Here is a 25,805-nt window from a genome sequence, read left to right on the forward strand (position 1 = left end):
CTATCCTTTAGTTGTAAAAAATGTAAAAATCACCTTTTTCTTTAACATGGGGTGAGGGAAAATATGCAGTTAAATAAAAATAGCAATTCTGCAGTTGTTTTAAAAATAACTTTGCAGCAGTATGCATATATTTTTAAAGCTGGTTTGAACAAATGGTTCTTGTATTACTAAAACATCTCTATGCTCTGACTGTTTAGTCTTGGAGATTAAGATGTTAATATAAAAGCTCTGTTTTTATAGGTCCATATTCAGACAAGGTCACTGTGACGCTGAGCAAGTTATCAAACAAGCTTATATTTTAGTGGAAAGACTAGGAGTATTCCAATATTTTAAGTAGACTAGATTTATTTATGTGATAGGTGACCCTTAATTTTATATATAATGGTTCACAAAACAAATGGCTAAACGGAAATACATTTGGTCATGACATATGATATTATGAATCATGGTTGCCTACTGTAAGTCTGCTATCTACAGGGAGGAACACTTAATGGTGAGTGTGTGTGTGTGTGTGTGTGAGAGAAGAGAGTGTGAGTAAATAGCGGTTCAGAGAGGAAATTACAAACATTAATTCTTATAAACCTTATGTAGGTGATTTAATCATTTACAAAGTCAAAATTTTCAACATGCATCTATTTTCATATATATAAATTTTTGTATACATTACTATGAACAATACAACCTAAGTAGGTATATGCATTTAATATGTACGTTGGTGTTTTTTAGCTGGAAATTCACAAAGGGAGCAACTGAATCACATACAGTGCATCCAGAAAGTATTCACAGCGCATCACTTTTTCCACATTTTATGTTACAGCCTTATTCCAAAATGGATTAAATTCATTTTTTAACTCAGAATTCTACACACAACACCTCATAATGACGTGAAAAAAAGTTTACTTGAGGTTTTTGCAAAATTATTAAAAATAAACTGAGAAATCACATTTACATAAGTATTCACAGCCTTTGCTCAATACTTTGTCGATGCACCTTTGGCAGCAATTGCAGCCTCAAGTCTTTTTGAATATGATGCCACAAGCTTGGCACACCTATCCTTGGCCTGTTTTGCCCATTCCTCTTTGCAGCACCTCTCAAGCTCCATCAGGTTGGATGGGAAGCATCGGTGCACAGCCATTTTAAGATCACCTTTGTCACCTCCCTGACAAAGGCCCTTCTCCTCCGATCGCTCAGTTTAGATGGCCAGCCAGCTCAAGGAAGAGTCCCGGTGGTTTCTAACTTCTTCCACTTACAGGTGATGGAGGCCACTGTGCTCACTGGGAACTTCAAAGCAGCAGAAATATTTCTGTAACCTTCCCCAGATTTGTGCCTCGAGACAATCCTGTCTCAGAGGTCTACAGACAATTCCTTTGACTTCATGCTTGATTTTTGCTCTGACATGAACTGTCAACTGTGAGACCTTATATAGACGGGTGTGTGCCTTTCCAAATCATGTCCAATCAACTGAATTTACCACAGTTGGACTCCAATTAAGCTGCAGAAACATCTCAAGGATGATCAGGGGAAACAGGATGCACCTGAGCTCAATTTTGAGCTTCATGGCAATGGCTGTGAATACTTATGTACATGTGCTTTCTCAGTTTTTTTATTTTTAATAAATTTGCAAAAATCTCAAACTTTTTTCATGTTGTCATTATTGGGTGTTGAGTGTAGAATTCTGAGGAAAAAAATGAATTTAATCCATTTTGGAATAAGGCTGTAACATAACAAAATGTGGAAAAAGTGATGCACTGTGAATACTTTCCGGATGCACTGTATCTTAAAATAGTTTTTTATTCCTAAGAGGAATCCTAATCAGAAGAGAATGATTAGATTTACAGGAACCCTAAACAATATATAGAAAATAAGGAGAGTATGATAGATGGATTGGCGGCTGGGGGGGGAATGATGAGGTCGGTTCAGAGGGTGTTACTCATAGTCTTATTTATTATTATTATTTGCATGTTGTTCTTTTCAAGCCTGGATATGCAGGGTTCCTGTCTAAATTTCTGTTAATGGCGTTTTCGTTGGATAGCCATGTTTCAGGTAGTTCTCTTGCAAGGAAATAAACTTCTATGCCATTAACATGCATATCACTAAAGCATACACAATTGATCATGTACAGTTTCCCATAGTTGTCTTGCCTAGTGAAATAAGTATGTTTTAAGCCTAGCAGTGTTTACCAGGAAATTTACTTTGGCAATAGTCCTTACAATGTAACCACATATTAACTGGGTGCCAGTAGTAAATGTGTTAGAAATTGCACCAAAAAACTGTCTGGGTGTATACCCTTGGAATGTTTATCCATAAGACAGGAAGAAGGGGAAACTGAGACAGCACATCAGATCATGTTACCATTTTGATCAATTTTATCCTGTGAATTTAGTGCCTTTTATAAAATTATGTACTAAATTTTACGTAAATTTGAACAGAAGAAGGGGGCCTTCTCCCTGGATGATTCGGGCTAGATTTGATGAGTATATTGCATTGCAGAAGGATGGGGTGTTGCCTTGGAGTTCTGATCACACCAATAAACGACCGAGCATGACATGCTTAAAAACTACAATTTACTTCGAGTACCAAAAATTAATAAATACTAGTGCTGTACCATTTTAAAGATCTTTTCTATAATTTTTCAGAACTGGTGTACTGCACAACCCTAGTGTATAGTACAATGTAATTCTTACTTGCTTGTCTCTTCAGAATAGTGACAATAATACAATACTAAGAAAGATGCCTGCCCCGCATCTACACACAAATTTAAACATGCATAAGCAGAAAAAGTATGTATGTACTGTATGTATAGTCACCAGCCACTTTATTAGGGACACCTTGCTAATGCCAGGTTGGACCCACCTTTGCCTTAATGTGGTATAATTGTTCATTGCATAGATTTAACAAGGTCCTGGAAACATTCTTCAGGAAGTTTGGTCCATATTGACATGAGAAATCTGCAGCAACTGCGTTATACTATTAGTTGCACATTCATGATGCGAATCTCCCGTTCCACCACATCCCAATGCTGCTCTATTGGATTCAGTTCTGGTGACTGGAGGCCATACTGTATGAGTATGATGAATTCCTTGTCCTATTCAAGAAACCAGTTTTAGATGATCTGAAGTTTGACATGGCACATTACTCTGCTGGAAATTGGCATCAGAAGATGGGTACAAAGTCAGCATTAAGGGATGGATATGGTCACCAGCAATACTCTGGTATGCTGTGGTATTTATATAATGCTCAATTGGTACTAAGGGGCTCAAACTGTGCCAAGAGAATATCTCTTCCACCCCCTGCAAAAAAAAAGCTGCCTAAAATGTTTTGAATTTTGCAACAGAAATTGAAACTCATCAGGGTTCAACATTTTTTCTAATCTTCTTTTCAATTTTCGTGAGACGTATGAATTGAAGTCTCAGTTGCCTATTCTTAGCTGACAGGAGTGGCACCCGGTGTGGTCTCCTGCTGCTGTAGCACATCTGCTACAAATTTGGACATGTTGTACATGCAGAGATGCCCTTCTGCATATCTTGTTTGTAATAAGTAGTTACTTGAGCTACTGTTGTCTTTCTATCAGCTCAAACTAGTCTGGTCACTCTCTTCTGACCTTTGACATCAACAAGACATTTTTGCCCAGAGAACTGCCACTCATTGGATGTTTTTTCTTTTTCAACCCAGTCTCTGTTAATCCTAGAAATGGTTGTGTGTAAAAATCCCAATAGATCAGTTTCTGGAATACTCTGACCAGCCTGTCTGGCACCAAAAAGCATGCAGCGTTCAAAGTCACTTAAATTGCCTTTCTTCCCCATTCTGATTCTCAGCTTGAACTTCAGCAGGTCATCTTGATAATGTCTACGTGCCTAAATGCATTGATTGCTGCCATGTGATTGGCTGATTAGATATTTACATTAAGAAGCAGTTGAACAGGTGTATCTAAAAGTGGTGTGTGTGTGTGTGTGTGTGTATTAAATGCGCACAGTGTTTTTTTGTGTTGCAGTATTTTTATTTTATTATGATTGGCTGTTCTGTAATTTTGCAGTTTTTGGATGGAAAGTGTTCCTAATTCTACTGGTGTGAGTGCCAATAATTCTGTCCTATTTGCCAGAAGGAAGGAGTGAGGAAGACTGACTGCAGGATGGCTGAGGTCTTTTTTTGGCCATGCATATTTTAACCTAGGCAGCTCTGTGCCAGTTATATTCTGTACCACCTTCATCACCCCTTGCAGGGCTTTATGTTCATGAGCCAAATAGTTGCCATACCTCATTGTGAAGCAGGCAGTAAGTATGAACCCTGTAGTGCACCAGCAGAACTTGGTGAGAACAGTTGGAGAAATCCTAAGCTTTCCTCCGACATCTGAGAAAGCAGAGGTTATTGGTGAGCCTTCTTGACAATAGCAAAATTGTCACAATTCAGTTACTCCGTAATGGTCAATTACCTTCTCAACAGCATCTTCTGTCTAATTTAGATGAAAGTGTGGTTCGCCTTTTGGTTGTGTTAACATTAAGGGTGAGATTGTTGTCTTGGCACCACTTTGTCTGCAGGTAAACTTCTCTTTTGTAAGCTTTCTTGTCATTTCTGGTGATCAGGCCTATAATGCTGGTGTTCTTGCCAAACTGACGTGAAGCTAGTAAGTAAAAGTGAAAAAAAGACATGCAGCTCTGGTTAGTTGTTGAGGGTGCGTGCTGCTGTAAACCTATGTAGTCACAGGGTGTACAGTGGGAGAGTGAGTCAGTTTGCTTCTTAAAGTACAGTCACGATCAGCTCAGATGTTTTATTATTGACACTCCATGGGTTATTAGACCGAGCACCTGCACCAGAAAAGGAATAAAATGAGCCAGGTGAAGAATGAGTAGGACCTAAAATAACCTTGGAAGGTAAAAGAACAGTGAGGACAGAATGGGTTCGGGATGCAGTGAGAAGAAAATTAATGTGAAGGGGTTGGGGGAAGCTTCATGAAGGAATTAAGCGATGGCACTAGTAAATTTAGTTATAAAAGAAATTCTTACTTCGGTTTTAACCTTGGTGTTTTTTTTTTTTTTAATTGGATTATTTTTTGACTTATTTACGGCATTTTAACTTTCTCACATGCACTTGATTTTATGGATTACTTATTTATGAAGGAGCACTGCACTTTGTTTTAGTCACTTATTGTTGAATAAAAATGCGTAAAGCACTTTTGGACAAGCCTCTGTTCTGTGTTTTCAATGCACTATTCCATCTTAGTATATGGCTATTTTTGTCTGGGTGCCTTAAGGGATGATGCCATCAGAGGGCAACCTGGGGATCACAGCCAAACAGTTGGAGGTGAGCAAGAAGTAGAGAAGGTGGCTCAGCACTGTACCCTGTGTAGAGGCTGTGTTGAGGGTCAACATTGAGGATGGGATGCCACCATTCCAGAAAGCTGAGGTATACAGTTCAGTTCTGGTACACTAATTTAGTTCTCTGGTAAACTTGGCACGCTCCCTTATCCACACCAGTGGACTGTGGTATTTAGCATGTATTTAAAGAGTTAAATCCATGGCACTACTGACTTTCGGTTTTATAACTAGGCGGCAAATATACAAGCTATAAAAACCTGGATGTCAACACAAATCGAATATACACAAGCCTGGTCTGCAATAGAAATAAAATTTTACAGTACTTCTTTATATTCACTTTCCTGTGCTCCAGTTAATACAAATTATTATCAGTGCACTAATAATCCAATTGCCCTTTATTCTCTCAAAATATGGAGCCAATGTAGGAAGCACTTTAAGGCAAAGAAGCTTTTATCCGTTGCTCCTCATCATGACAACCACCTCTTCCACCCTTACTGTACAGTACTTGATGTTTAGAAAATGTCCGGAGTTAAAACACTTAGAGACTTGTACATAGATAAAATCTTTGCATTCTATGAACAATTACGCTTCAAATGTAACTTCTCATCAACAAAATTCTTCCACCATTTTCAATCTAGAACCTTTGTTTGTGATAGTATGCAAGCAGCAAGAGATGATAATGATGGAGACTTTAATCTTGGTAGTTTTGCTTATATATAAATATATATAATATTTATATTTTTTTTTTGTAGTAATAGTGCAAAGAGAATGATTGTTACCTTATCCATGCAGTTAAATATGGTAGAAAATAGTTAACAATTAAATATAAAAATCTAAAAGTATTGTTTGTTTAGTAAAATTGATAAATAGTTGACAGAAAGATTTTTCCATTGGCTTAAAAGAGTAACCCTAATGCTGTATTCATCAGGCTGATTTTCTGTCTTTACCTGCAATAATCAGTCTTACCCTAGGTGGGGAGGCTGACTTTTTTTTTTTTTTTATCCCTCTAAACTTCACAGAAAGCACAATGTGGTGAAAAAACATGTCTACCTTAGTACACATTGACAAAGGCCATGAATCACTACTTTCTTTCCATGGAGAACAAGAATGATTGCAGCTCTTCTGATCAAAACACTGAAATATCACCTACAGATGCTAATGTTTGTAAAACCTCCTTTACATATTTAAAACGCAGGAAGGGGCATTTGAAGCGCTGCAACTTTACAATCATAAACAAAAGAAATCATGCTTGAATGGTTCCCTCACTACAGTGAGACATTAACGACTGTGGCATTTAGAGTGCACAGACTGCCATAATTATTTGTAAGGTCAGTAGACAGAATAATTCCTAGGGGATTTTTTTAGAACTTTTGAAGCTTGCATAACTATATGGATGAGGCATCTGCCATATACTGTATTTGAACAGGTGAAAATCTGTGAACTCATCTTTGTTTGCTAAATTAATGGTATGTTATTTTTTTCTATGGGACCTTGACGTGTATAAATATGCAGTGTGGAGAAAGACATTTTGTTCATATTTTTTCATTTTATCCATTTATGCCAGAGCAATAGATGAATAAAGGCCCCCTGTATGTATATATATTTAAATTAAAGAGCTGTCTGTATTACAGAGCTCATGTTTCTGGGATTGTATAGCAGTATTTGTGGAAAATAAGGGCATATTGCAAACCCAATGGGAATCCTCCTCTTTGTATAGTAAATACACCTGTTGATTGGAAACCTTAGAATATATTTTAAATTCTCACAAATAATGGTTGATCATTATCTTTACTAAAGTTTTATGTAAAAATAATAGTGTTATCATAGTGAACATGAGGATCACTTATATTTAAACAAAGTTATAAATGATAGTTGGCATTAATTTAAAGGGAGACACATTTAACTAAACAAAGTCAAAATTATTTTTAGAAGCACTCCACAAAGAGAGAAGAATCAATAGTTATTCCCTCTAGAATAAAGGCATTCATTTTTACGGTTTACATTTAAACCACCAAATTGAAAAGGATTAAGAGAAAACATCTGAGCTAGTTATATTTAGAGTTTTTAAACCAAAGCCTTTTTCAAACAAGCCTAAAGTCCCCTTATAGACCAACAGTACTTTCTTTTCTGTCTGTTAGAAGCGGGTGACCTTAACAGAAAATGTATATTAAAAAAAGTGCTTTTTTTGAAAGCATCACCACTAAAAAATCCTAACTAGACACTAATTTTCAAATTCACAAAAAAAAACTTTATATCAATTTAAACTACCATTGTCCCCACCTTAGTACTAAAAGATTGACAAGATTCTTCAAAGGCCGATTTTTGTAGTATTACACAATTATGGGAATAGCTTTTGAATACAGAAATCTAACATAACAGTTGCAAAAACATCTTATGGTTTATTTTATACTGTTAATTAACATTTGACTTTTTACTGCACTGTGGAGCTTAATTTCCTAGTATGTATGCCATTTAGACTTTGTGATATGGTTTGTTTGTAGCACAAGTATGCATTTCCTTTGAAGTCACATAGTCCAATTGTTTATGAATTGGGTAGCGATTGGTCATGAGAAACGCAGTGGTAGGAAGCATTTAGTCAGAAGACATACAGTAGCTGAGAACAGAAGCTGGACTGAATAAAAAATGTTTATATTTTGCTATAGTGATAAATATGCTTTTTGCATAATAGTTATTCGGGATGCCAAACATGCAATAAATGAGCACATATCATAAGCTGGCTTCAAGCATGGACTTCTATGGCTTTATAAATCACATTCCTCAAACTGTGAGTAATGAAACTGTATACCAAAGATTTAAATTAGAGATTTCATAACTGATTGTCAACCCCTTTAATTAATTTTAATAGTCATTAAAAGAGATACTGTTTAATAACACAGAAAATAATGCAAAGTTAAATTTTCTGCAAAAGACCTCCTTCATGCATTGTGTGTGACAACATGCTATATTGTGTAGTAAAATAAAATGTTTACATGCTCAGGTTCACATACTCTTTGCAGTCTGTTACATGACAGGCTCGTAGTTGAAAACAACTGTTATGATAGTATTGATATTACTGGTATGATTTTGTTGACTTTCACTATTCTTGAGTTACATGTTAAATCTGTCATTTTATTGTGACCTAGTAGTGTTTTGAAGCAAACGTAGTATCAAGGCCTACTTCATGAAGGAGCATAAATTAATGAACCTAATGTGTTGTCCTTTATTGCAAATACACAATACTTTGCCTGCAAGTTATCATGTCTGTATGATAGAACTTTTATTCAAGGCGTGTTTGTGCTTGTGCACAACTGCAACTGCATTTATCAAGGTTTATGTGGTTAGCTATTTGTTACTGTTATTTAACTTCTACCTGGTAACACAGTCGATGTTGGCTTTGAGAACAAACTTGTTGGCTGCGGCTAGCAGATTTTTTTTTTGCTTCTTCTGTGTGTGTGTGTGTGTGTGGCTCAAGATAATTCATTGGCTGCTGAAAGCCTGTACATTTGATTCATAACATGTGCTTTTCTGTTTTGTGTTTCTTTTCTCTGGCCCAAAATGCTCCTAAATTAATCTTTATCTGGCATGTTTCATTTTTGCTGAAGGCACTTGTTCTGTTTGGATGTTAATCTGACATGTTGTTTAAATACTATCCTTTTTGTGTGTGTGTGTGTTATTAAAATATATATATTTTTTAGCACCAAAGCATATACAGTACTTTTATACCAATACTATTGATATGTTGCACTTCCAGACTATAAAATGTGTGTGTGTGTGTGTTTTTTTGTGTGGTTTTTTTTTTTAGTGCTTTCTAGAGTTAAGTTTTAATCATTTTCTGGTATTGTGTAGCTGTTTTTGTAAATGACTGATTTAAATCTTTAATATCCAAGGTTTATATTCAATTTTTATTGTGCATTCTTCACTAAATTAACCTTTCATGCATTTTCAGAAAGTTGGTGATGACATGCTGTTCTATTGAAATTATACTTTTGAATGTCTGTATGATTTTGAAGAGTTACAGAAGATACAGGGCATGTAACATGGTTTAATTAATTGACACATCAGTGGTGTGTGTTTTTTTTTTTTTTTAAAGGTCTGTCTGTCCATCTAGTGATTTAATTCATGTATCCATTTTTAACACAACTGGTTACAGTATTCCATTTCATGGTCTTCAAGAAGTGAAAGCCTATCCTAACATTATGAGTTGTAAGGCAGGAGTGAACCATATATTACAAGTCGGCTGCCTGTTGTGGGTTCTTGCATAGTGGCCAATATTCCCAGAGTAACCTCTGGTTACCCAGGACCCTGATGTGTGTGTTAAGCAGTGCGCTTTATAAATAATAATAATTAATTTTACGGCATTCAGGAAAGAGTAAATACTGTTTTAATAAAACCAATTGTTTGGAAGTTATTAACGTTATGTATGCAAATTCTCGTATGTATGTATATGTATTTTTAAACCTTTTGGAGGGAAACTGGTAGTAAAACTTTTCAGAAGTTGTGTTTCCTGTGTAAACTGTCCTTTACATGCTAATTCCCTAAAATGCATTGTCAAAGAAATTCCAATCTACACAATGGTGATAGATGTACTGCTAGATTAAATGAAATTTTCCAGTTTTCAAACACAATGACCAAACTGGCTACCCTTTTAAAACCGTGATCATGTAATCTGTAACAAACATCATTATTTTTTTTACAAAGTCATGCTGAGTGTATGGCTTTGTTTTATCCGCTATTCCAGTATTTTAAAGGTATAAAGGAAGAATACGTAGTTGTTCAAATTCTTATCCTTTATGCTCAAATGACATTGTGCCAGTCACTGTACTGCATCTTATGTTTGTACTTTTTAATCAGATGGACATCTGTCCATTATACAGCGTGAATTGTGTCCAATGTGCAGCTCAAAACAGACTTAGTTGTATTTTTTGTAATACAGTATTTACATTCAAAGTTAGTGATACCTTTTGGGCAAACTTGCATTTAAATTAGCTCATGGTGTTTTTTGTCTGCCAGCCTTTTTTGCCATTTTTCTTCTCTGCAGTCTTAAAAAAAAAAAAAAGTCTGGATTACACAATGCGTTTTACTATACAAATGTACATTGTAAGCCTCCTTTCACCTCTCAGATATTTGGAAAAAGCAGAATGTATTTCATATTTGGTTAACTGACTTGCAAAGAATATCACTTCATTGTGAGTTTAGCCAGGATTTTGAGCAGAGAAATATTTTTTTTTTAAATAAACCCACAAAAATCGGTGTCGTCGCCAAGGAGAACAAGTAGGCCTTAGTTTACAGTTGAGCAATGAATTTGAAATGAAGCCTTTGAACAGAAACCAGAGAGGTAGCAGAGAGGCTTTCAGATGAAAAAAAAAACTTGGTGTTGCTAAGAGATTTTTTTTAACCTATTGCATTATTTTTAACACATTATTTCTTACTTTTGTCTACTAGACAATTTTACCTAAAGCAGATTACCAATCTGAGGCATGTAAATACAAAGAAGTGGAAAAATACATGTTTGACGTATGTGTAGGAGTGCAAAGTAAAACTGGCTAAAATACTGTACTATCGGATAATGGGGTAAAAATTTAAAAACAAAAAATTCACTATCGGTGATTTCCAGTATGTTTAGATCAATACATTGAGATATTATGTATATGCCACTCAAGCCAAAATGTGTTTTTTTTTAACCATTAATTCCAGTGATATGCAGTACTAGTTTTATTTAAAATTTATAGGAAGATTTTTATTAGTGATCTAAAAGGGCACCACCTGGGCATATACAGTACACTAAATACCTGAAAGGGGAAAACTGTGTTGTAAATACTGGTTGTATTTTGCTTATGTGTGTGGACCTTTTAGAATGACCATCTTTTTTTTTTTTTCTTTTCAGGTGAATAAGTCATGATCAACATTTTACTAGCAAATCAAAAGTGTGTGTTTTATATTTAATCTGTAGAAAGCTTTTACTCCTATTGTAAGCTTTATATGTTTTTCCTAGGATCTCTTTGTTGCCAGGAAGCAAGTTAACGTTGCTGAGCTACCTTTGTGCCACTTGAGGAAGCTGGTTTATTGTAATGAGAATATCAGTTTAAACACTATAACAACGATTGCATCAGTTGAAGCAGTTATTTTGGGCATAAGGGCAAAAAACACATGGTGTCTTTCTTATCATGCTTTGTACCTCACAATTATTATGTCTCTATTATTATTTTTTTTTTTTTGTGCTGTGCTGACTGGTTAGCAGAGTAGTGGATAAACCATATATCTAAAATTATATGCACTCTGGGTACGTCCACGGATAATCTTAAATGTGTGTATTGCAGGCAAAACATTTTATAATCCACTCCAATGTGTCTGTTCATTCATGTGTCAATTCATGGACAGTGTGACAAAATTACTACAGTCTTTAACTATAAAGTACAAAAATAAGGCTTTTAAGTCCTTTCAACTTATTTAGCGTGTGACATACAAATCTCATACAAAAATAAAATATACCCATATGAATGACAATATAAAAGGAGTGCAAATGCCTCAATTACATTGCACATCACAAATAAACATTTAAATTTTTAATATACTTTCACTCTTGGTATACTCAGCAGTATAGGCTGTCGGAGGGTATTCTTCAATGATGTGGTGGATTGTCTGTCTAGCTGCACCACAGTTGCATTATGAAGATGATTTTTCTCCCCATTTGTTGAGTAAGTCTACACAACTACCATGATTAACTGTGATTCTATTGATTCTAGTCATTACTCTTTGGGCAGGTCAGAACCGGATGGTTTTTCAGATATACATGGTAAAATGTAAGCATGGGCTGGTGAGACAACTTCCCATTCTCTTCTCCAAGACAGTGCAAAGTTAAAATCATTTTCATACAAATTTTAAGGTTTTACAAGTGGTGGGTCCCTGGATTCAAGTCTTTTGATACACCAGAAAAAGAATGAAAGGGAAGCTGCACATTATTTGGATTTTCTGGTATCCTCCTCTGCGTAAGTGGGACATTTAATATGAGGACCCAGTAAGTAGGTGTAGACCTCATCATTTCTGAGTCATTTCCACTAACTCGCTGTGTGACTGTTGATGAAATAACTATAAAAGACCACATAACAGTAGATTTTGTTTTTATTCTTGAGCGGCTTTTTATTTAATTTTTTTGCATTCTGCATATAATTTTTTTACCTTGTGCCAAGACATTGTCAGTATGAATTTTTCTGCAGGCTTTTCCTCCTACGTCCAAAAGACATGCCCAGTGTGAGTGAGTGTAGATATGTATTTGCCCAAGTCTTGAATTTAATTTCTGCCTTCTGTTTTAAAATGAAGGGGTAAACCCCAACTTTTTCCCTCCCAGCCATTTTAGAACTTATTTTTGCTTGAGATTCTGGATTCGGCAATAGTCGATATTGCCTAATGTTTGCTTTATTTTAATACTTTTTAGATATCTGATTAACATTGCTAAATATGAATTACCGGTAAGTCTTCGTTGAACCATGAAAAGGCGCTTTTTCAGGAATTTTTGGTAATCTGTAGCTTCTGTTATTGTTTGTTTAAAAAGCAACCTCCAGAAGATACATTTTTACACAATTTAACAGTTTCATGTGATTATATCGTTTAATATAAGGTTAGCTTTGTCAGTAATGCATGAAAAACTGGAATGCGGAAACTCGAGTAGTCCCAATAGAGCCATAATTTTTGTGAGAAGCCAATTCCTAACTTTTTATTTGACTGAAGTCTAGTGACTCGTGTACTTCCTGCTGACTCACTTCTGCACACTAATTTTTTTACTATTGTGGCATTATTTGCTTTCTGTTTTAAGGTATTTAGTAAAGATTAATTGTGTTCAAAATACTTGTTCCTAAAATATATACTATATTCAGTACTAGTTAAGACCTGTTTGATTAAACCATATGCAGTTCTTCAAGTTGGATGGATTATGTACTTGGATTGTTTTTAGTTTTATTCCAGTTGTTCATAAATCCAGTGTGTGTGACATATATGGCTATAACATTTCCACTGTAAACAGCCTTAGTTCATGCAGGTTGACTACATTTTAACGTTCAAAGTAATTCAGGTTTTTAAGATAATGCAGATATCTTTTTATCAAAATCTTTTCAGTCTCTCTGGCTTTGATTTATTTTTGAAGACAACAATAGAATCCCATCTGCAAATGCTTCAGTCTTGGTAACCAGTCACAAAAGCAGTTAGTCTGTTGACAAATGTCTCTCCTAAGGACCCTTTTAATACAGTTTCCATTTCTCTGTCTTATTTCCTCAGTGGCTGCAGCTGCTTAAACTAATATGTCACAGGCCGACACAGTCATCTTGGGAAATTAATATGCAGACTCCTACAGGCTATGTCTCCCTCAGTTTCTCAGTCGACTTTTTAATATTTACTTTTTGATAAAAAAATTTCAGTTTCATAATATTTTCAACATAAGCACACTAAGTGTCTTCAGTCATGTACCATGACAATAAATGCTGTATAACACTCTTAAACCTGCTTAGTACATTTTAGGGTTGCTGAGAGTAAGAGCCTTTTTTGTCAATCCTGGACACAAGATAGCACTTAACCCTGAGTAGGGTGCAAATCCATCACAGAGCAGGATCCACTGAAGAGCACATCCACAGTTACAACCAGTTAGGGCTAATTTGGATTTACCAGTTAACCTAACACACATCTTTGGGAATAGGGGAGAAAAATTGAAGTTCATGAAGGAAAACCCACACATAGAGAATGCACATACTTTACATGGACTTGAAGTGACTTGGGCATTAGGATTCAAACTTAAGATGCCACATCTATAAAGAAGCAAAGGCTAACCACTGAACTACTGTACCACCCTGACCATATTTTATTTTGTTAATAAGTGACATAGTGATTAGTCAGTCACCTGGTATAATAAAACAGACTTTATTCTGGCCCACATTTAATTTTTTTTTTTTTTTTTGATGTTTCCATATTCACTTATTGTACTGCTTCTGCGTCTTTAGAAATGATAGCTGTTCATTTAGTTGTAATCATGTGTTCTGATTAGTTTATATCAAAGTAACTGTACTACTTGTCAAAGATGGATTGGAATCCAAGTAGTCAACGTAGACCTCCGCGTTAACGTTTGTAGTGCAACATGCAATGCATACGTCTCTATTATATGATATTTGATATGGGATTCTTAAAGGCAGTGGTAAGGTTTGTGGTGTGCCATCTTTTGAAATGACGGAGATATAGCACCTGGATGGACATATAGACCCATCCTATCTGAACTTATAATTTCATGCAAAAATAAGTGTGGTTTAAGATCTCAAGATGATGGGTCTACTAAGGATTTCCCAGGTTTTAACCTGCAACAACAGTGGGAGGTTTTGCCATCAACTGTGGTGCTTCAAAGCTGTGGAATTACTGCCTGCTTGTATTGGAGATCTTTAATAAGGGTATGGTAGACTAATGTTGCATCTTTGTTTGTTACCCGACCTCCTGTTCTCTTTCTCTTCTCAGTACCCTACCATGGCACTCGGTGCCATTGCTCACCTTCCAAGTTGTTTTCTTACCTTGTTAGAAATACTCAATACGCAGGGAGCCTTAGAATTCAAGAAAGAGAAAAACAATATTGTCTAATTAGACTTGCACGCACAACTTATGTAATGCTGCAGAATAGGGTTGAGTCAGACAGTCAGCCTACATCTTCTGACAGTGCCTTTGACTTTTGTTATCACTGACCACATTCCCCAAGAGGTTTATTTTCCCTAGGGATGCTACTGACTATCTTACTGTTGTTGTGTTTTAACTTAACCTTATGTGTGTGCATTTTATAATTTGTAAAGTTTAAGTATATTTTCCATGTATACTTGTGATCTGTGTTTTATACTCAAATACAAAAATAAATTGACTTGATAGGACAGTTTGTGATCATAACATCTGACTTGTCCTTATTTATATAATTTAACAGAGAGGGGAAAAAAGTTGCATTTAATTCATGCTGGGGTTTTTTTTTCTGAATTTTTAAAAAATAAATTATGCTGATTAATTTCTTGGTAATCTCCTCACATTTTAGTGTACTGCCTTACAAACTGGCTTTACAATGGCTGTATATACTACATGGCGTTGGTGGTGGTGTTGTTGTTATTATTTATTTTATGAAGAGGTATGGTGCTTCAGTGGTTAGTATTACTCCCTCGTGGATCCATCATTTGGATTGATGATAAAATGAAAACCAAGAGACTGATAGTGATTTTTCTCTAGCTTTCACATATTTTGGAATAGGCTCAGCTTGTAAAACCTAATGATAAATACAAATGTCTATCTTTTTACTAATATCTTCAAAATAACATTCTACCAGGTGGCTAGTATTTTTTTAAAATATACTTTAATGCCATAGTAAGTATTATGATTGTTATCTGTGTAGCATTACATTCTTGTCAAGTGTGTTTTGTTTTTTAATTAGAATCATGATTCTGCAGTGTACAGCTATATATTATAGCTTTTCTATGGTCTCATAGGATTACAAAATCATCCACCGAATATGAATTTCAGGGAAAGCAGTGCTATGAAAGAATTTGTCATTGCAAGTGTCCTTATGTTTCTGTTACTGAGCATTTACCCATTTTGGTGTCACTCAGGGCACACATACTAGAGAGAGTGTGCGTGCGTGTATGTGTATATGTGTGTTGCGTTTTTATTTTTGCCTTGGTGTGAACTGTTATTGTGTTGGATAGTTTATATTAAATAAAAAGTTAAACATTTGAATATTATCTGAACAATTAAATTCTAAAGACAGGATGAGCCAGGAAAACATATGCTAGCGATCACAGTGATCTTGTTTTGATTTCATTAGAGCTTTAAGATAACCTAAAAGCCTCATCACTAGAGTAATCTGACACTTTTAATACCATCAGTAAACCTCTGTACTTAAACTGAGAAGGACTGCAATATTTTAAATATCCAGCTACTGCTGGATTCTAATCCTATTAATTCATTTTGCTCTGCTTAGGACATCTGATCACTGTGCATCTGTTAATTTTCATAACAGGCAAGCATCTTTCAAATTGATTTGTCCTTGGTAGGTTTTGATTTGTTTGAAAATCTATAATAATCATGTAAACATTCTAGGCATCATTACTGCACCCCTTAGCCTCTTTTTACTCTCATTGAATATAGTCAGAAATATATGGCTTGCCTAAAGTGTATTTATTTTCAACAGCAGCTGTGAAAAATAAAATTGCAGTCTGATGGTTTATTTTATATATACAGTGGTACCTCGGTATATATGTCCTTATTCCGTTCCAGATCCTCTGACTTCTACCAAACAGGACATATACCAAACAAATTTTTCCCATAAGAAATAATAGGAAAATGATTAATCCTTTCCCATGAAAAAAAATCCTATTGTTATTGGCATATTATACATTGATGGGGTTGTATAAAATAATTTAAACACTGCTTAATACTAAAATACATAAATACAAAAGCAATTAGATAAAATAAATGATAATTTAAACTCACTTTACTTTTTAATAACATCTTTGCTAAGAACGATGGTATCTATGATTGTGAAAAACAAACGGTATGCAATAGCCATGTCCTGGATACGCATGCCACCTTCATACTTTTCAACAATCAATTCAAATTTACGTGAAAAAACACAAAATAACGTTGTGACGATACAGGTTTGCTGTATGCTCCCATCTGTTGTTGGGGTGCCCTTGAACCCTACACCGTCGGTAATGTACCTCACTGCTAAGCTCATCTGTAACAACAAAGCAAGGGGATGGTGAAAAAGTGCTTTTATTAAAACAATCAACAAAACCAAGGTGTTCAAATTAAAGTGCAGTCTCCAAAGTTCCAATAAATAACCCATAAAATTAGAAGTGAAACATGGAGGTTAAAAACAATAGAAAAACGTCTTCTTAAAAACAACGAGGTTAAAATACAGCAGGAAGCACTCTTAAAAAAAAAAAAAAAAACAAAAAGAAGAAGCCGGTGCCTTTTTACCTGGCAGCCCCCCTACTTCCCAACAGGAGAGTCGCCCTACTTGCAGCTGACCTTCACTCTGCCTACTTCAGCTACATCATGCTCTTTCTGTCACTCTCGTGCGTGCAACCTCTTGTTTGTTCTTTCTTTTTCCTCCCCTTCTAGCCGACTCGCGCTTCTGTTTATCAAAATAAGTAGCCCCAGGAACAATCATGAATGCGGATGGTCTCTCACCTGTGCACTTGGGTGAGAAACGCCCACATCGCGAATCGCCCTGACAACCTTCAGCCACATAACCACCACGCCCCCTCACCAAGCCGCCAGCGCGGTGATTATTTTAAAGCTGGCCTTTGACAGGAGCTGTGGACCCGCTATTCCACACACGTGAAAATTCACAGAGAGTTATAAAGCGGGTTGTTCACTGAATAATAGCACGGTGTTCTAGCACGTGAGGCGTATTCCAAACAAAGGTCGTATACCAAGCAAAATTTTTCGTGTCCAAACAGGACATATACCAAGTTGGACTTATTCCAAAGCAGACGTGTATGTATGTATGTAGTGATCCCTCGCTATATCGCGCTTTGACTTTCGCAGCTTCACTACATCGCGGATTTTAAATGTAAGCATATCTAAATATATATCACTGATTTTTCGCTGGTTCGCGGATATCTGCGGACAATGGGTCTTTTAATTTATGGTACATGCTTCCTCAGTTTGTTTGCCCAGTTGATTTCATACAAGGGACACTATTGGCGGATGGCTGAGAAGCTAACCAATCAGAGCACATATTACATATTAAATAAAACTCCTCAATGATATACGATATGCTTCCTGCGCGCTGCTTCGCACACTTAAAAGCTTTAACAGCCCGTATTGATTTTTCATTTTTTGCTTTTATCTGTCTCTTTCACTCTCTCTGAGAAATGCAGGCAGATACTTATCCATCATGCAATACCATCATTGAGACTTATGATTGGCCCCATTATCTGCTCCTGACGGAGGGGGTGTGAGCAAGAGGGGCTGTTTGCACAGTGGCTGTTTGCTTAGAAGATACGGACGCGCCTGTAAAAAAATGCTGAAAGGCTACCTTCACATTGATCCCTTCATTGCGCCGCTTTATCGCAGTGCTTGCATACTTTAAAAGCGCAACAGCCCTATTGATTTTTGATTGTTTACTTTACTCTCTCTCTCTGACATTCTCCGCTCCTGATGCGCACCTTGAAGAGGAAGACATGTTTGCATTCTTTTAATTGTGAGAAAGAACTGTCATCTCTGTCTTGTCATGGAGCACAGTTTAAACTTTTGACTAAAGGGTGTTATTTCATGTCTAGAGGGCTCTAATAATGTTAAAAACGTATTTAGAAGGTCATAACCAGGTTTTCAATGCTCTAACTGCAAAAATATTAGATTTATAAATAAAGAATCCTACTTCTTGTAAATTCATTTATCTGTCTGGAGCGGATCAACCGCTATAAACGAGGGTTTACTGTATAACTGTGCGGAGAATATTTATAAACAGTGTGGGAGAGTTTCTAAGAGCTTAAAATATATAAAAATAACCATACAAACATATGGTTTCTACTTCACGGATTTTCATCTATCGCGGGGGGTTCTGGAACACAACCCCCCCGATCGAGGAGGGATTACTATATATATAATATAGAATTTTTTTTTTAATGTTTCAAAATGAATCTACTCTTTTGTTCCTTAAATGTTAAACATTTTTAATGGAGAAAAACATCAAAATCAGTTATTTCTACTCTTATTCATTTTGTGTTTTCTGCCCCAGTTGTTGGAAACAATGCAGTTTTCTGGATTGGCAATGTAAAATTGCTTAGAAATTTTTTTTTTTTTTTTTTTTGAAAGAGGCCTGTGCCTTATTCTTTGTGAATTTCTGCCATATGCTCAGTGGTTTAATTATGTTAGAAACATTCTAACCTTCAAAATTTATAAATTCTGTATTTATTGAAAATAGTTTGATCTTGATTAAATTATTTTTAGGAGAATAACTGTTGAATTTGTTTAGGCAGTTTAACCATTCCACTGATATGTTCACTCGAAGTATGGATATTTTGAATATGGATAATCTGAATTAACATGAAAATTGTTCCACTCTTAGTGTTACTTGGACAACAGGGTGAAATATTGCATAATACCTTCCAGCTTCGTCTACAATTTACATAAGATTATTATAATTTTGAACAGGTTGTCTCCAACTTGTGGTTTTACTGTAACTTCAAGATTATATTGCCCTAATTATTGTTTCTTGGATGACTGATTTTTTTTTTTTTTTTTCTTTCAGTAACTGGACTAATTATTGCATGTAAATGGCTTTTTGTACATTTTTCTTCATTTTAGTTGTATCCTGTATATTTATCTTAGTATCAGTGTCTCAAAAAGCTGAATGATTATGCTCTCTGTCATTTACCTTTTAATAGTCAAAATTTTTACTCTAATTAGTAATTTTATGTTTATTTTTCAGACTTTCTTACAATGACTACAGCAAGGTATCGACCAACTTGGGATCTGGCCCTAGACCCTTTGGTGTCCTGCAAATTGTGCCTTGGGGAGTTCCCACTTGAAAAAATGACAACCATAAGCCAATGCCAATGCATCTTTTGTACTCTGGTGTGTATCAGTTTGTGACTTGTTAAATTTAACAAAAAAATGTTAAAATTCTTAACAGCATTTTTGATTTTGTCTAATGCTGTCTAAATCATGATGAAATGTTTGGGCTGTTAAGCTCTTGTATATTGCAGTCATATTTTTTTTTCTTATCTATATCTAAACTCTGTTACTTAATACTAGTTCTTTTGGGGAATTTTAAAATGAATTATGGGCACTCTGTTACCTTTTTTTTTTAAAATACAATCTTGAATAGGACTGCCATATTTTTATAACATTGTATTAGTTGGAGTAATTTTCTTACCTTGGGTTAACATAATTTGTCCCGTCTTAAAACTTTTTGGCCACTCTTTTTTTTAAAAAAAAAAAAACACAGATTTTTTGGTACTTACTTATTTGTAAATCCATTCTATAGCTAATTCTTTGACATTCAGATTTTTACTCTAGAACTTTTTTTTTTGCCTTTCCTCCATAATTATTCTGCTACTTCATATTTCTCAAAAGGGAGCCCTGTCGTTGGTTCATTATTTCATTTTTCTCTTTCATGTATTACAGTTTTAACAAAACTAGTAGTCTTGTTGTGAAATTGATTAATTTTATTCTGTTTGAACCTCCTTAGGCAAACTCTCATCAGTCACAGGGAGGGGAAATCTAGTTAGTTGTGACAACAACAACAACAACAACAACAACATTTATTTATATAGCACATTTTCATACAAACAGTAGCTCAAAGTGCTTTACATATTAAAGAATAGAAAAATGAAAGACATAATTATAAAACAAAATAAATCAACATTAACATCGAATAAGAGTAAGGTTCAATGGCCAGGGGGGACAGAAAAACAAAAAAACTCCAGACGGCTGGAGAAAAATAAAATCTGTAGGGATTCCAGACCATGATACCGCCCAGTCCCCTCTGGGCATTCTACCTAACAAAACACAAGACACAAAATACATCTGCTCGCAATGCTTTCTTCAGTAAAGTATATGACTGGATCAAATTTAGAGAACACGAGGTTTGGTGTTTAATGAAATGAATAACTTGTAATCTGTAAATAGTACAAGTACAGGTCGAAAAAAGACAGACACACAAACTGTCAGTCATGAGAAAAACAAAATGGGGGGGAGGGACTACTTTTTAGTTGATCACACCCAGATAAGCTTGTTAAAGTTAGTCACTTTTCACAAATAAAAAAAGAAAACAAACCAAGATTTCCTTTTAGACACCTTTTTATATAGAGATTTTTGTATTTGAAAAATGTGGCAAAAACTATGGTGTGGCTTAATTAACTGAGAACCTGAAATGGCAACTTTTATTTTAACGGTTGCTCCATCAGTTTGAATGGGGTTAATTGAATTTCTTTCTTAGTCATCCCATTTCATGATTTTTAAATGTTCATAAATCTATAAGAAAATATCAGATGTAATAATTTTTTCAATATGCTTTGCTGTCATCAATACTAAAAACAAATGGTTGTATATTTAAAGCAGTAGTTCCAGAAATGTGCCGGTGAAGTTGACTTTGAATTTACTGGCAATTTTTCCTAAGTACCTTTTTAAATGGAGTTACAGGAGAGACATAACCAAAGAATTTAAGAAAGGAAAATTATCTGGCATAATTAAAGGTTTGTTAGAAGTGAAAATCCGCTTGTACCGTTGTGTGAAAGTCAGTACATCCTCCTTCAGCTCTTATTTTTGGATATAACTGACAATCTAGTCTTTTAAGATATTCACATTGGTTGACAAACAGATGTCTGATTTTATTTTGTCAATATTTGTATGTATATACAGTATGGTAAATGAGGGTTAATGTGTGCCATGCTATTCACTGAGGATTTCTACAGTATACCATATACTATCGTTCTTTTGAAATATACCTTCAAGCTTCTCCTGATGTTAGTGCTGCATTTGTTATGTATTTGCAGATATATATATATTTGACATTGTAATCTTGTTTCCACTATAAATCATCTTAGGATGTCGCATTATAAAATATAGAATAATTGGTTCTGTGTTGTATGTAGTTTTATCTACATTTTATATAATCAATAACCTAGAATTCCACAAACATTGTTTCACAAGTGTAATATGAACTTTGCCTGAAATCTGCTAATTAGTTGCAAAAAAATTTGAAATACACCATTATATTTAATTAGTCAATTAAGGGTTTAAGATGTACATAACCACAGTTAACTGGATAAACTGAAGGTTGCTAAATTTTCTTTAACTTTCAATAAATCAATTGAACTTGTTTTGCAATCACACATTTTATGTTAAACAAGAATATAAAAGTTTTTTACATTGTAATTTTTAATGTAAATACAAGTCTGATGAACCTCACAGCTGTTATATTTTCATAATTAAGTAAATACATACTGTATCTGCAAAAATACATTTCATTTTACTTTTTTGTTGAGGAAACTTCTTTTTCACTAAAAGTTATCTTTAAAATTAGTGATGGTTTTAGGCATTAATGGGAAATTGATTTGACTTATTAGGAAAAGCAATCTAAAGTTAATTACTTAAAAACCATTATTGTTTAACCTTGTAGGCTTTAGTATTTGCTAAAGAGGTACAAATTAAATGTATGTATTTAATTCTAAATGTTATTGCTGTCTAAATGCTGTAGTGCTTTTATTTTTGGATATATTTACATTTAGTGTTTGTTTGTAATATTGCCAAAATAGACCTATTCTGCTGTGTTGCAGATGACTGTGCTATATGCATTATATCTGGGGACATGTGAGAGTCTAACATTTTATGTTTCTTCAGATATGAATATGTGTAGTCTTGTGTACAGATCATTGAGTTGTGCATAATCTGGAATGTTATGTGTTTTTTTTCATAGTGCCTGAAACAGTATGTGGAGCTTCTTATCAAAGAAGGCCTTGAAGTGGCAATTAGCTGTCCTGATGCAGCCTGTCCAAAGAGAGGACATTTACTGGAAAATGAGGTATTTTATTTAACAGCTAAGATTTAAACATTTTAAGTATAAATTTCAAATTTTGAGAGTTTGTACAGTATATTTCTGACTGTTTCCTACACTGGACTAGCCTGCCTGGTTTAGATGTGCCCTGTCCCTGTATTGGATAAAGTAAGCTCAGAAGATAAATGAATGGGTTGACATTTGTAAAAATGTAACATTACTAGATAGTTTTCTTTTTGTTTTAAATCGTAAAGTAAATTTATTATATATTCTCTATTCTTAATATGCTTTAATCAGTAAAAACATCTTGTACTGCGTAATACCACTTTGCATTTAATTATTTTACATACGAATCATGTGAATGTTAGAAAAAAAAAATATCTCTCTCTCTCTCTCTCTCTCTCTCTCTCTCTATATATATATATATATATATATATATATATATATATATATATATATATATATATATATATATATATATATATATATATATATATATATATATATATACACTGCTCAAAAGAATTAAAGGAACACTTTTTAATCAGAGTATAGCATAAAGTCAATGAAACTTATGGGATATTAGTCTGGTCAGTTAAGTAGCAGAGGGGGTTGTTAATCAGTTTCAGCTGCTGTGGTGTTAATGAAATTAACAACAGATGCACTCGAGGGGCAACAATGAGATGACCCCCAAAACAGGAATGGTTTTACAGGTGGAGGCCACTGACATTTTTCCCTCCTCATCTTTTCTGACTGTTTCTTCACTAGTTTTGCATTTGGCTACAGTCACTGTCACTACTGGTAGCATGAGGCGATACCTGGACCCTACAGAGGTTGCACAGGTAGTCCAACTTCTCCAGGATGGCACATCAATACGTGTCATTGCCAGAAGGTTTGCAGTGTCTCCCTGCAAAGCCTCAAGGGCATGTAGGAGATTCTAGGAGACAAGCAGTTACTCTAGGAGAGCTGGAGAGGGCCATAGAAGGTCCATAACCCATCAGCAGGACCAGTATCTGCTCCTTTGGGCAAGGAGGAACAGGATGAGCACTGCCAGAGCCCTACAAAATGACCTCCAGCAGGCCACTGGTGTGAATGTCTCTGACCAAACAACCAGAAAGACTTCATGAGGATGACCCAAGGGCCCCATGTCCTCTAATGGGCCCTGAGCTCTCTGTCCAGCAGCATGCAGCTCGATTGGCATTCGCCATAGAATACCAGAATTGGCAGATGCACCACTGGTGCCCTGTGCTTTTTACAGATGAGAGCAGGTTCACCCTGAGCATGTGACAGAAGTGAAAGGGTCTGGAGAAGCCTTGGACTCATTGTCAGACCCTATGCTGGTACAGTGGCTCCTGGTGCACGACAATTCCTGGCCTCATGTGGTGAGAGTATGCAGGCAGTTCCTGGAGGATAAAGGAATTGATACCATTGACTGGCCACCACACTTTCCTGACATAAATCCAATAGAACACCTCTGGGACATTATGTTTTGGTCCATCCAATGCCACCAGGTTGCACCTCAGACTGTCCAGGAGCTCAGTGATGCCCTAGTCCAGATCTGGGAGGAGATCCCCCACAACACCATCTGTCATCTCATTAGAAGCATGCACTGATGTTGTCAGGCATGTATACAAGAACACAGGGGCCAAAGTGCTGCGTACAATTTTGAGTTGCTGCAATTAAATTTTGGCAAAATGGACTAGCCTGCAACATAATTTTTTCACTCTGATTTTTGGGGCGTCTTTGAATTCAGGGCTCTGTAGGTTGATCTGATGTGTTTTCAAAGTGTTCCTTAAATTTTTTTGAGCAGTTTATATATAAACTGCTCAAAAAATTAAGAACACTTTATATATATATATATATATATATATATATATATATATATATATATATATATATATATATATATATATATATAATATACACTCAGCAAAAAAAAAGAAACGTCCCTTTTTCAGGACTGTGTATTTCAACAATAATGTTTTAAAAATCCAAGTAACTTTACAGATCTTCATTGTAAAGGGTTTAAACAATGTTTTCCATGCATGTTCAATTAACCATAATCAATTAATTAACATGCACCTGTGGAATGGTTGTTAAGACCTTAACAGCTTACAGAAAGTAGGCATTTAAGGTCACAGTTCTAAAAACACAGGACACTAAAGAGACTTGTCTACCGACTGTGAAAAACACCCAAAGAAAGATGCCCAGGGTCCCTGCTCATCTGCGTGAACGTGCATTAGGCATGCTGCAGGGAGGCATGAGGACTGCTGATGTGGCTAGGGCAATAAATTGCCATGTCCGCACTGTGAGACGCCTAAGACAGCGCTACAGGGAGACAGGAAGGACAGCTGATCATCCTCGCAGTGGAAGACCACGTGTAACAACACCTGCACAGGATCGGTACATCCGAATATCACACCTGCATGACAGGTACAGGATGGCCACAACAACTGCCCGAGTCACACCAGGAACACACAATCCCTCCATAAGTGCTCAGACTGTCCGCAATAGGCTGAGAGAGGCTGGACTGAGGGCTTGTAGGCCTGTTGTAAGGCAGGTCCTTACCAGACATCACCAGCAACAACACCGCCTATGGGCACAAACCCACCTTAGCTGGACCAGACAGGAGTGGCAAAAAGTGCTCTTCACTGATGAGTCACGGTTTTGTCTCACCAGGGGTGATGGACGGATTCGTGTTTATTGTCGAAGGAATTGAGCACGTCTGGGACCTGTTGGATCGCAGGGTGAGGGCTAGGGCCATACCCCCAAGAAATGTCCAGGAACTTGCAGGTGCCTTGGTGGAAGAGTTGGGTAACATCTCACAGCAAGAACTGACAAATCTGGTCCAGTCCATGAGGAGGAGATGCACTGCAGTACTTCAAGCAGCTGGTGGCCACACCAGATACTGACTGGTACTTTTGATTTTGAGCCTCCCTTCATTCAGGGACACATTGTGAAACATTTTTAGTTTATGTCTTATG

General features: G+C 35.7%; 1 protein-coding gene across 1 annotated transcript in view; it reads left to right on the forward strand.

The window, feature by feature from the left end:
- Positions 1 to 25,805, forward strand: part of LOC120526026 (probable E3 ubiquitin-protein ligase RNF144A-A) — an 83,300-nt gene that overhangs the window by 24,236 nt on the left and 33,259 nt on the right. Inside the window, exons 2-3 of the mRNA XM_039748857.1 lie at positions 19,753 to 19,898; positions 22,744 to 22,848. Of these exons, the coding sequence (XP_039604791.1) occupies positions 19,764 to 19,898; positions 22,744 to 22,848 (240 nt within the window). The 5' untranslated portion in view covers positions 19,753 to 19,763. The remainder of the gene's footprint in view (positions 1 to 19,752; positions 19,899 to 22,743; positions 22,849 to 25,805) is intronic.

The sequence above is a fragment of the Polypterus senegalus genome, chromosome 3 (assembly GCF_016835505.1).
Source record: "Polypterus senegalus isolate Bchr_013 chromosome 3, ASM1683550v1, whole genome shotgun sequence".
Taxonomy (NCBI): domain Eukaryota; kingdom Metazoa; phylum Chordata; class Cladistia; order Polypteriformes; family Polypteridae; genus Polypterus; species Polypterus senegalus.